Here is a 12,472-nt window from a genome sequence, read left to right as displayed (position 1 = left end):
TGACTTAAAGACAGAAATAAATCAATAAAAGAGGAAATATAAATAAAAATGAAATAATAAAACAACATGAAAGCAGTTTGTTTTCATTCTTTCTTTCATATATTGTTATTAAGGCTGTCAAAATTAACACGCTGCTGGCAGGAAATTAATTTATGTAATTAACTGTGTTAAATTTTTAAAACAAATTTAATGTATATACAGCATCCGCCATTTATGATGGTGAGACATGGAGGTGATCAGCTATAAAAAGTTTGGCTGGCTAGTTCTACGGATGGATTTAAAAGAGTCACACTCGCAGGGGATGAGGATCACTTGCACTTTTCTTGCATTTTTTTTTTTTTTTTTTTTTTTTTTGAAGAACTTTTCGCAGAGTTTTGCACAAACGTCTCTGTTCTGGTCCTCTCAGTGTCTGTCCAGCGCAGCATGGCAGCCTCCTCCTCTCCTCCCTCTCCTCTCTGAATCATGACCGCTGTTTGTGATCAACTGATTTTTCTGTCCCTGGTATCATCTCTCTTGTTGTGATTACTTATTAGTCAAGTGAGAAGGAGGAAACTAGCAGTTCATGGTTCACACCAGCACAGATTTACCCCAAACAATTTTTTTCGGACATACTAGCAAAAGTAGGCAACATTTATCAGTCTCATGTTAATCAGACCAGTCACAGTTTATTCTCTTGTTGGGAATAAAATATAGTTATGAGATTTGTAAATCACTGCATTATGTTTTTATTGATATTTTACAGAGCATCCCAACTTTTGTGGAATTGGGGTTGTTCATCTAGAAAATTTGAATGCAGAGATTCTGGTAACTTGTTAAATATCATAGTTTCCCTGATGGTTCCACTTGCCTTCTTCTTCCACTGACCTTATTCCTGAAGCATTTCTCAGTAGGGACGTCGGCACTGTGAGCAATCACATTCATGCTGGGAAGGATGGCATAAGCCACAATCTGGACATCCGGAGCCATGTCTGGGGATACTTCAAACTTGAACGACACTTCTCCTTTATTCACTAGAAAAGCAAACCAAGTCTGATATATTTTATATTCTTTGATATTCATTGTCCTAAACATCAATCCAGAGTTTAATAAAACTTTCCTTGATCCTTTAAATTTCAGAAAGAAGAATACCACACAAGTTGCTTTTTACCACTTTGATTATCTTGAATTTGGAACTGTTTTTGTCCTTGCGTGATGATGGCTCCTCTGGATAAGACCTGTGGAGGTTGATACAAAACATAAAAATTAGTAAAAAGGACACTTTAACTTAATTCCTCTTTGTTTTTTCTATAATTCTAGTGAAATATATTTGGAAGTTTATGGAAATGTTCTTTTTTTAAAAAAAAAAAAAAACTCTGGATCCACCACATCCATGTTTTAAACACACAGTGGCGTAAACGTTAGTTTGAAACATTTGTTTTAAAACTATTTTAAATCCATCAGATGATTGTTTTTCACTGAATGTGTTGAGGAAAAAAACGGAGACAATTACTGAATGCTGTAAGTTGTTTGTTTGCCACGACCCGCCCTGGATAACGTTAAACTGGGATCAGAATGATTTGTTCGCTGTTTTCAGACCCATTATAAATAATGTGGTTTTACTGGGTCTGTTTTTAGAAAAATAGGTTACAGTTGTTTCTGTTTTAGTAATGTTGGAAATATGTGTTGGCCCTGTAAATGTTGAATCTAAATGAATCCAACTATTGTTAAAGGCTTTGTTTTTTATTGCAGTTCATTATGCAGTTTACAGGTTTAATGTTAAAATTTTCTGTATTTATTTTATATTAAGGTATTTGAACGTTTTTTGTGATTACAAGAAGTGTGTGATGTCTTCCCCTACAAACTATTAGAATAGAAAAGTTTTACTTTGTTGGTCAGATGTATTTTGGTTCACATTTAAAACTGTTTAAAGTATTTTATATGTTAGGGACAGATTTACTCTTCTGAATAGGTTTCCTTGTTCATCTACAGGTTTCCAAATTCAGTAAAACAAAGAAATTGTCCAGAGGAGATCCATTTGATTTAAATAAGGTGTGTTGCAGTAGATAAACATTTAATACGTGCAGGACACAGGCCTTTAAGGAGCGGAGTTGGCTGTCCCTGATCTACACAATATTATTTACTGTTATTTGCAACTTTTGTAAGTATACATTTTTCATCTATTTCTTTTTAATAGTTTTATTTTAGAGTTTTAATTGTTGTGTCCTTTCATGTAGAGCCCTGTGTGCAAATATTTTTTAATGCCGCTCTCACCCACTAAAATTGAGACCATTGCTGCTTGGTTCTGCATAATTTGTGTCCCTCCAATTCATATATAGGCTGTCTATAAGAATTTATATGCGCTTTTTCATTAGAAACATTTTATTCCTTGCCCTACATGCAAAAAATTAAAATATATTTAACATAAATCTCTCAGTTTTTTAATTACTATGTTCATGTAGACTGAGGTTAGAAACTATAAGATGTCTAATCAGCAGCAGTTAATATTAAAAAGACAAAATCTATTAAACAAATGTGCCAATGTCACTTTAAATTTGAATCAGAGCTTAGGGGATATGTCTACTTTTCTTTCTTTTCTTTCTTTTCATATTTCCAGCCTTAATTTTGTTCCCAACCTTAGTTGCACTTTCCATCGTGTAGCAAGTTTGGGAGTAGCTGCCCACTCCCGCTCAATACAACCCTAAACCTTCCCACTCCTGCAAGCTTTGCATTGGGTCCCAGTTCTAATGCAGGGCTCTGCTTTATAAAAGACTTTGGATTGATTTTGCTCATTTGATAAAGTGTTAAAAAAATTAAATATAATAAGTAAATAAAATATAACTGTTTTCTGAATTATTGAGAGAAGGTGACAACAAATGTTGAACATACAGCCAACGTTACACGGCTAACCAGTGTGTGAAATATGGGTGGACATGGAACGAGGGCATCGAAATTCGAGGGTTTGGTGAGTAACCCTGAGTTACCTGTAAAAACATACCTACACTTCTGTCCGTTCATTTCAAGAACACAGGAACTGTTGCACTTGTGTTAATTGGTTCATCTTTGGTCTTTCTGTGTTTACTCTGCAATATGAATCAAGCTTAAAGCTTTTATTTCCTCTGTAAGACTTTATGTTTTGACAAAGGACTTTTTGTTCTTGTTATACAAATTAAATCCTGTTTTTAAAGTAAATATCTTCCATAAAATTCTTTAAAATCTGTAAATAGAGTGACATTGGATATTGCTTAAATCTGTTTTAATCCCTGTATTTCACGCACTGATCCTAATCAAAGTTAACAATGATCCTGCTGGACATTGCATTTGGAGAAATATGTTGACTGGCCACCCCACACCATCTGACATTGCAGTACTCATTACAACTAAAAGTGACATGAGACCTGGACCTGCAAATAATGATTAGTTCTTCTTCTGATATTACTCTGTTCAAACAAACAGAAAAACCTCCTCACCAGGTACGTCACATAAACAGTGCCCTGTTCTTCTTTCACTAGAGTGTATCTGATGGAGATGTCCTCTTCTTTGCCACAAGAAAGTGGTTCATCCTTCTTCTTCACCTCCAGAGAGCTTACTGTTGTCGTATCAGGGGAAGGAGGAACGGACTCTGACAGCGATTGCCTGCTACCCTCATAAAAAGCAGTTCTGTATCCAGGGTATACCAGCGTTGGTGTGTTGCCCACCTGGTTTAAGGAAATAAAAACAATAGAATGAGCTCATAGCGGTCGATGTAGGAGGAAGCTGTGACATGACTTTAATATGTTCGCTCAAACTCTGTAGTTATACTTTTTTTACTTACATGGAGTACAACATTCTCACTGAATTCATTTGTACTTAATGAAAATGTGGCCACTCCATTGCTGTCAGTAGTGATATTCTGCAGCCTGCGTGCAGACCAAATTTCCCCCACAAACAAGAACAACGGCATGTCAGGAATGGGCATATCATTGTAGTTCACAGCCTTAACCTGTTAAAAGTAGAATAATGTATTACTAAGACAACAGATATCAGATGCACTGTGCAGTACTAGTCAGTGATGGCAGGAGCTCTTCTGTTGTTTACTCAGGCAGTAAGTAGCACTAACACTAAACAAGATCAAGTATCAGCTGGGACCATGCAACAGAACAGCTGCAGAAAGAGGGCAGTAGACTATTATTCAATAACGGAAAACACAAGCTTGAAATGAAAATGATAAATAAACACTTAAATAGCAAAATGTATAGATTTTGGGGGATTTTTATATCAAACTGGACTTTCCCATATTTTTTTTTATTTTTAATTACTCCACATGGCCATGTTCTTCTGTTTTGTTTTGTTTTGTTTTTTGTTTGTTTGTTTGTTTTTTGTTTTTTAACAAAAAAAATGCCACTTTTACAGCGACAGTTCAACAATATAGTATAGACATTTTTGTATAGTTACTCTCTTTCCTAAACTGTGGTACCATTAAACATTACATCCAAGTATTATAAAAAACAAGATAGAAACAAAACACAAATTAAGCCAAGAATCAATTTGAAGACAAATATTTACAGATTTTAAGTGCTTATTAATCTTTTAGTTTTAATTTAATTGATTTCTTTTTAATATTATTATACTTGTAGCTTATTTTTGCATTTGGCATTTATTGCCCCTTTTTTGTAGCACTTGTTTACGGTGAACTGCCAGGTTCTCTTGTCCACCACATTTCATTGCATTGTTGATGGCATGTTAACGTGCATGGCAAATAAATGGATGTGAATCTTTAATTTCTGAGTTATAGTCATACACTTATATGCCAATGTATACATACTAGTTACTTACAGCACCAGTCAAAAGTTTGGACAAATTTTCCCATTACATTCAGTGTGTAAATGTGTCCAGACTTTTGACTGGTAGAGTATACATATTATACATAAAGAGATTTTTCTTTGCTTTTCTCTTAATGCATTTGGGTATTACAGATGCCACTTTTGGACATTATGGAATATCCTGAAGATCTCTTTGTATTGTTAGCTTTTAGAGAAATAAAAAGAGATTGTGTGGAAAGTCATCTACCTCCTAATGTTTCACGTGAAGCATTTCAATTGTCTTGTACACGAAATGTACTATACAAATTCATTTGCCTTGCCTTGCCTTTGGCACCAGTTTCCAGTTATTAAAGCATATTGTAAATGAGAAAAAATGTTAAATATGGAACACAGGATATGATGGCAGTAAAATTTCTTCTTCTTTCTGAAGACATAGCCTAGTGCTTCTCACAATTTTGTGACTTTGCTGCTTAAAAGGTTAACATACTTACTGATTGACTCAATTCCAAGCTTGTTTTCTGAATCTAAAAGATGTTATACAATACAAAAAAAAACATCTACCAATACTCCTGGTACTCCTGACAGATGATAAAACTTACTTTTCCTTTTAGATCTGATCCTCGTTCATAAAACGTGGGAGTGTCAATAAAAGACAGTTTTCCAATTCTATATGTGAGTCTGATGTTCGTCCTTTGTAGGAGTGAAATACCTGAAAATGAGAAGGATCATTGTTATAACAGTCTGCATATTAGTATTATTATTTGACAAACCAATCATTTTAATAGAAAAATATTAAACAAATAAACATGCCTGTCCCATCCTCGTCTGCTGTAGCACTGACTTCCAGCTTATCCATCAAAATCTTTTGGTCAATTCTGGTGAAGTTTGACATTCTGAATCCGAAAGTGGCACAGCCTGTATTGTTAGCCTAAAATAAGTATAATAATATGACATATAGTTATACATGAGTGTAATTATTCCTTTTTAATCTCTTTAGCACAATGACACATGCCATCCCACCTAATACCAGAATGACAGAAACACCTCACATCGCCACATCACAACAATTTAATTAGCTTATTTAAACCTGTCAAACATCATCTACAGCAGTGGTTTCCAACCTAGAGCCCCTCACAAAAGGCACAAGGGGTCCTCAAGGCTTTGACTGTTCAAAGCCAGTGTGATTTCAAATTAAGGCCATGTCCACACAGAGATGAGTTGAGGTGTATTTGCTTAATTGCATTTTTTTTTAACATTTGGGTGTTTCATTTAAATAGAACCAGTGTTTTGGGAGCCTGAAAAGACTTTTTGCCATTTAATTATTGAGACATATCTGTGAAACATCACAATGCAGATGATTCCTTCTGATTTTGAAAAAGAAAGAAAAACGTAAGTCTATATGTTAGTAACAAAAGCCTAATACCAAGCATGGTGAGTGGGGGGGTCTCCTGCTTTTTGGTAGTTGCATGAAGGGGGTCCTCAGGGAAAATAGGTTGGGAACCACTGAGCTACAGCACACGTTCAAATAGCCATGAAATAAGAACAGTCAAAGGGATAAAACAAAGGCACTGAGACTTCAGCTTAAATGTATAATTCATTAATGTATTAATCTTCTAAAACACTAACTAGTGAATGGGGAATGTGTTGTCAGCATTGCCTTTGTTTTCCTTTGCTCCTCTGCTCGTAAATATTGTGTTGTTTCCTGGCAGCGCAGAAATATCTCACCATGTGTGTTTTTTTTTTGCGGATTCTATTTCACTCACATGCTCGTATATTTATAAGTTGATAATTTTCCAGTTTCCTTTGTGTTATTTTTCCATTATCACTCCATACAGAATGTGCTCTATCACTGAGCCTTATGTTTCTGCTTGTTCTGTTACCTTCACTCAGTTTCAAATCCAATCTAACCTATTTTTGTGATGAGGACACTTTTCCAGCTCCTCCATGCTCCTTATTATCAGTACCTTGGCCTCTTCTGGTGATTCATTAAGTTAGATAAAAATCTTGCAGTTTCTTGTTTATGTGCTCTGGATTTTTGTCATTCTCCTCAGGTAAGGTGCTTTTTTTTTACAATATCCACTTGATCTTTGTCAGATGTTCATTGTCAACATATGTGCCTTTGTGCATCCTGCCCTGTTTGAGAAGTGTATCCTGCTGTTAACAAAGCTCAGTATAACAGCTGGCTAGTCATTGTTGTTTCTTCTGGGTAGCGGGTGGCAAGTTTCAACCTGGTTGTAATCCAGAGCAATCCCTTTTGACTGCAGAAGTGTTGCTACTTGTTGCTCGGTTGAACTTTTATCCAGCTCACCGTTGGATTCCCCAGCATCGCCCGCTGTCACCGCCCTTGCATAGAACTGTGCTTTAATTGATAGTCTGCTGATCACAATACCATTCATTTGGGTGTTCATAATAAGTCATTTTCAAGTGATTAGTTAATGATGAAGTGATCATTTACAAAACTTTCCAGAGCATTAACAAATGATTAATAAAAATAATATAGTAATAGTTCATGTATGTTTTGTAGATTCACTCATAAATATTTTTCAAATGATTAGACAATGATATAAACTAATCATTTACAAAACATGATTATATGATTACAAATGATAATAAGAAATATCCTAACAATTTATTTGTATCTATATCTGTAAGTTTGCAGTTGTAAGCTGATCTGTTACAAAGCACAAAATGGAACTATGTGAACTGGTTCTATGTCTCACGGAAGATCACAACACTGTAAATTGTAGTTAGTAAACAAACTGTAGTTAGTATAGCATGTTCGCAATCAGAAAGGACATATTAGTTTATCAAGTGTGAGTTTTTGTAGAAAGATGAGACCATAACCATGGCAACTCTACCTTATTTGTTTTTGTGTCACATAGGCCCCTGAACTCGACTACTTCCATTTCTGGAGGGCTATTCAAGGCACCATAATAATGACGTGGGGGAGGCCGGCACACCTCAACTGTAACTGTACTTGGCACAGGCTGTCCATATGTGTACCTAATCAATTGTGAGAACAATAAAAAAAAATCAATGAATCATTCACTTAAAGAAAATTTATTTCAAACTGCCTGAAAAACCTGAGTTTTTACTTACTTTGCACATACTTCCACATCAAATTCTTCCTGCCCCATGCTTAATTCTTTTTTTACATTTAATGTTACCTCAAATTTGGGTAAAACTGGAGAAAAACCAAACAAGTTATTGTTTATACCTGGTAACAAATGGCCTGGATATTCATTCAGAAAGCAACTCTAACTTACCATACTTTTCTACCTTGAAGTCTTGATATAATTTATCTTCACCCACTGAAACAATGATCCTGTAAATTCCTGTTCGTGCCTCGGAGCTCAAATCATAGGAAAGCTGCAGTATTTTACTGTTGGATGATTCATTCAGCCACTGTCCAATTCTGTTGTTGTAATGATCCTGTCCAGTGAGACAAATCAGATATAGATGCATTAAAAAAACAAACTGGGAGATAAAAACTAGTTTCAGAGTTGTTTCAAAAACTCTCCAGCCTGTGGTGCAAAACTTTGCCACACTTACACTTTTTGACTCTTTAGTGGGACCAACATCCCAGTCAGCTAAGGAAACCAAAGTCTTTTTTACCCTGCTGAGTGACTTCAGTTCATTAATCAAATAATTTTAGCCCAGAAATTTTTACATGTCTTGGCGCTTTGACTGTATTAGACTGTAAAAAATCAAAAAGTCAAAATGGTAATATTCTGGCAGCTGGGGCACCAGAAAAACATCGTGAAATATAAGAAAAAAACTAAATCATAAAATTACATTCAAATACAGTTTATAACTTTACTTTTACATGGGATCTTTTGGTATATTTCTGCCTTTTAATCTTTAACAAAATATGTTAGCATGTATAATAACAGATAAATTACCTAAAATACAAAAAACTGCATGAGTACAAAACATTAGTGTAAATTACTTTTATCGCGCAAAACTACTAATATTAAATAGTTATGGCATAGTTATTGCAATCACATTGTCTAGGAGACTTTCTGATGGTATGTTATCACAACCCTCCCCCAAGCTCCAATGATGTCAATTTTAGCATCGATCCATCTCTGCATAACACCCTTTACAGAATACTTCCACTTGATCTGATTCAGATTAATAGGAATCTAAAAATAAAACAGTGTAGTCAAAATGACCACTTGTATATCATATTTCCTTTGTTTATTCTAAACCACAAAACTTTATTCGCATAGTTTCGGGTGAAGTCAGGGACCAGCAATCCTTTATGATTTTATTTGATTAAATTATTGCAAATTTTATAACTCGTTGCTGTCGGGCAAAATGTCCAAAATTCGTGATTTTTGTTTTCCTTCATAAATCAGTACTATTGGTCACCCTTTATGTCTGTCTGTTGTTTTATAAATATTTAACCAAATATATATGATTAAAACACAATACAAAGTTTGATGACATTATGTCCAGTTATTACAAAACCATACAGTTTTTTTTTTCATTATTTGAAAAATGACAGTTTTGGAGATAGAAGGTTTGCACCCGACAGCAGCGAACTGTCAAAATGACCATTTTGGTCATTCTTCAATAAAGATTTAGCTCAAAGATAGAGGCTACAGTTCCTTGGGCCTGGGGCCCTTTGCTGCAGGTCTCTGACCGAACTTTTCTGCTTAGCTACTACTAAAAAAAAGGCCATTGGAGCCCAAAAGTCCTTAAAAAACAAAAAAAAAACAAACAAAAAAAAAAAAAAAACTGGTGATTAAGAAAATGTAAAGTAGTAGGAATGGTGCATGGCCTGTGTCTGGTTGCAGGGTACGGCCCGGGGGCAGGAGGGGTGTAGGGGTTTGAAGGAGGGTTGAGTGGGATTCGGGGGATTAAAGGGGGAGGTGCTGGGGTGTGAGACAGGGATGCTTGTATGTTGTGTGTGTGTCTATGCTTTGGATGATGTTTGTGTGCGTGCAGTAGGTCAGAAAGGTTTATCTTTGGTTTGTTTTGTTCTTTTTAATAATCAAGTTCTTTTGTTTGTTTTTATTTGAACAAATTGTACATATAAAATTGTTTGATGATAAAAATCCATTGTTTGCATTGTGTATTCATCGTGCCAGCAATCTAATCCATATATGCTAATCAATAAATCCACAAGTCAATAAATCAAACATTTTAAAGCATTTGTGTTATTTCAGAGCAAACTCTATTATTGTGCACAAGGGGCAAACATGGACAAAAATGTGTTTGAATTAGTTTATTTTCTTACCTCAAGTGTGATGATGTCATACTGTGAAAGAGAAATAGGGGAGAAAAAGATTTATTACAGGGCATATTGCTTTACTTTGCTATTTTTTCTTTGCTTGAAAAAATGGCCAAAAAAAAGTAGTTTTTGCTTTAGCTGCAGTTCACTGCTTGTTTTTAATTTTCAAGATGTTGCAAAATAAAAAAAAAGTCACAATCAAAAACAAAAAACAAAAAAAAAAAAAGCTTTGGTAAATAGACATAGACTGAAGAGGACCTGACTGTACTATTGATCCTTTAGTGGAAGCAGATTGATTATGGACATAAGGCAAAATCAGTTAAATAGTGTGGCTGAATTTTCTGGTGGCCACAAGTTATTGGATAACTGATAACAGATATCAGGGCTACAACCTTTTTCAATTTTTTCCACCCAGTGTTTTCTGCATCTTTTGCTTTCCACACTGTATTTGTGTACACAACAAAAGTTTGTTGAAACATTCCCGATATTCTGACTGCAGAATAAAAGAAGATAACTAATGATTTACAGATACTCACCAGCTGACTAACGGGTCTAAACTTGGAGTCCAGTGTGACAACTCTGAAATGCACTGAGATATTCACAGAAAGCAGATGAAAGCTGTACATTTTATCCACAGTTGTATAAATTGGAAATTACTAAATAAAACCTTTTGTCCTCAGAAAACACCCCAAACATGTAGCTGCAACCATTTTTAACTGTTTGTAAAATAGAAAAACCTCTAGAAATGTTTTCGTCACCATCAGCTCCACAGATAATCAGGTCATAGTTACCTGTTTGTCCAGGGAGGTAGATCGGTTTATCTGTTTGGACAAACATTCCTGGCTTGTAGACTTTGATCATGATTTTCCTGACTTCTTTTGAGTGAAATGTGGCCCCTCTTACAAACACCTCAAGGGTCTGCACGTCTATGTTTTTCACCAAAGGAACCTTTGACAGATAGATATTTTTTAAATGTAAAGATCATTAATTCATGCAGTGAAAGTTTTCTTTTTCTGTGTTATAATCTTGGCTTTAAAAATAAACATTTAAAAAAGAAAAAAAAAGAAGATTTAAAAATGAGCAAATTAATCGGAGACACTCTTGGGATCTGACCGGAAACAGAATGCACTCATGAAACTCTTCACTGGATGTCTTCTCAAGAAGAGTTGTGTTCATGTCTTGGGACCTCAAGGTGACAGTCATGACCAGAGTCTCGCTGGGCTGCCGGAGACTTGCACAGAACCTGGTCTCAGCTCCAGCTTCAAGAACTGCAGGAATGGCCACCATATAATGTCTACACACAGACAGGAGCACACATTTAGGAGTAACTGACATGAAGTAATAACCTCATTCATTTAAACAATCTAAAAATGTTCAATTTGACAAATTTCTTTGATTAACTTACGGTTCAGCTGATGCTAGATTAACACACATCCAACACAAAAAGACACACAGTGTCCATGACTGTGTTCCAAGGAGACCCATGACTGACTATGATGATAATCAAAGTCAGCGTCTGTTAAATATCTACTGATAAGAGAAACCCACCCCCAGTCACAGTCCAGTCACACTTATTTGACTTCCTGTTGCCTTTCTATCATCTCCAACTAGTCTGCCAAGTTTCCTCTGACCTCTGACATCAACAAGACATGTTGGTCCAGACAACTGCTGCTCACTGGATATTTTCTCTTCTTCAAACCATTCTCTCGAAACCCTAGAGATGGTTGTTTGTGAAAATCCCATTTTCTGAAGTACTCAGACCAACAACCATGCCACGTTCAGTCACTTAAATCCCCTTTCTTCATCACTCTCAGTTTGAACCTCATTTTGACAATGTCTACATGACTAAAAGTGTTGAGTTGCTGCCATGTGATTGACTGATTAGATGTTAACAAGCAGTTAAACAAGTGGATCCCAGCCAACACGCATTATGTGGTGCCCAGATAGGTAGCAACAGGTCTGATAATTGTGTCCTCAGTTTCCATGGTGGCCGCAAACGCGTTTGCCCAGATGGGTTAATGAAGAGCCCTGGATGGGCCCCAAACCGGACACAGATGGCTGCTGCAGGCCTTATATTTGGGGTCCTGTAGGGATACCCATCTGGGGCCCAGTGAAGTTTGTCCTCAGTATCCATGGTAGCCCCAAGTCCAATTGCCTTGATAGGTTCATGATGGGTTTAGCTTTATCCTAACCTTGTTTTACCAGGACTGACAATTTCATTCAGTTTTGGGTTAACATAGGTTTAGAGCCACAAATCCAAATCTTATGCATTTGCAGCTTATCAAAGCTAAACATCCTCCTAACAGCTTACATGAAGCTAACCATAAGTCTAATATTTCTACTCCTACCCCCCCACCACCACCCCCCTATCCTGACCAGCATCCTAAAATACAGAACGGTGGTTTGTGTGCCATATTTTGCTTGACAGATTTGCTCTACCAAGGGAGACATGTTA

The 12,472-nt window shown here is 35.9% G+C and overlaps 1 protein-coding gene across 3 annotated transcripts in view; it reads right to left on the bottom strand.

Annotated features, from left to right (window-relative positions):
• Nucleotides 1-11,529, bottom strand: part of LOC121645750 (pregnancy zone protein-like) — a 32,250-nt gene extending 20,721 nt beyond the window's left edge. The window contains exons 1-16 of one of the 3 annotated variants that reach the window (XM_041994411.1): nucleotides 11,423-11,529; nucleotides 11,131-11,311; nucleotides 10,809-10,965; nucleotides 10,554-10,606; nucleotides 10,024-10,044; nucleotides 8,045-8,210; nucleotides 7,878-7,962; nucleotides 7,717-7,781; nucleotides 7,637-7,680; nucleotides 5,589-5,706; nucleotides 5,378-5,487; nucleotides 5,270-5,302; nucleotides 3,791-3,958; nucleotides 3,447-3,674; nucleotides 1,148-1,214; nucleotides 865-1,010 (exon numbers count right to left, since the gene is read on the bottom strand). In XM_041994411.1, the coding sequence (XP_041850345.1) occupies nucleotides 865-1,010; nucleotides 1,148-1,214; nucleotides 3,447-3,674; nucleotides 3,791-3,958; nucleotides 5,270-5,302; nucleotides 5,378-5,487; nucleotides 5,589-5,706; nucleotides 7,637-7,680; nucleotides 7,717-7,781; nucleotides 7,878-7,962; nucleotides 8,045-8,210; nucleotides 10,024-10,044; nucleotides 10,554-10,606; nucleotides 10,809-10,965; nucleotides 11,131-11,311; nucleotides 11,423-11,502 (1,722 nt within the window). In that variant the 5' untranslated portion in view covers nucleotides 11,503-11,529. Of the gene's footprint in view, nucleotides 1-864; nucleotides 1,011-1,147; nucleotides 1,215-3,446; nucleotides 3,675-3,790; nucleotides 3,959-5,269; nucleotides 5,303-5,377; nucleotides 5,488-5,588; nucleotides 5,707-7,636; nucleotides 7,782-7,877; nucleotides 7,963-8,044; nucleotides 8,211-10,023; nucleotides 10,045-10,553; nucleotides 10,607-10,808; nucleotides 10,966-11,130; nucleotides 11,312-11,422 lie in introns of all 3 variants that reach the window. The other 2 variants (XM_041994409.1, XM_041994410.1) reach the window with 2 other exon arrangements.
• Nucleotides 11,530-12,472: the final 943 nt, after the last annotated feature.

This window comes from Melanotaenia boesemani, chromosome 9 (assembly GCF_017639745.1).
Source record: "Melanotaenia boesemani isolate fMelBoe1 chromosome 9, fMelBoe1.pri, whole genome shotgun sequence".
NCBI lineage: Eukaryota > Metazoa > Chordata > Actinopteri > Atheriniformes > Melanotaeniidae > Melanotaenia > Melanotaenia boesemani.
The sequence above is the reverse complement of the archived record's forward strand: the minus strand, read 5'-3'. Positions and strand labels throughout refer to the sequence as shown.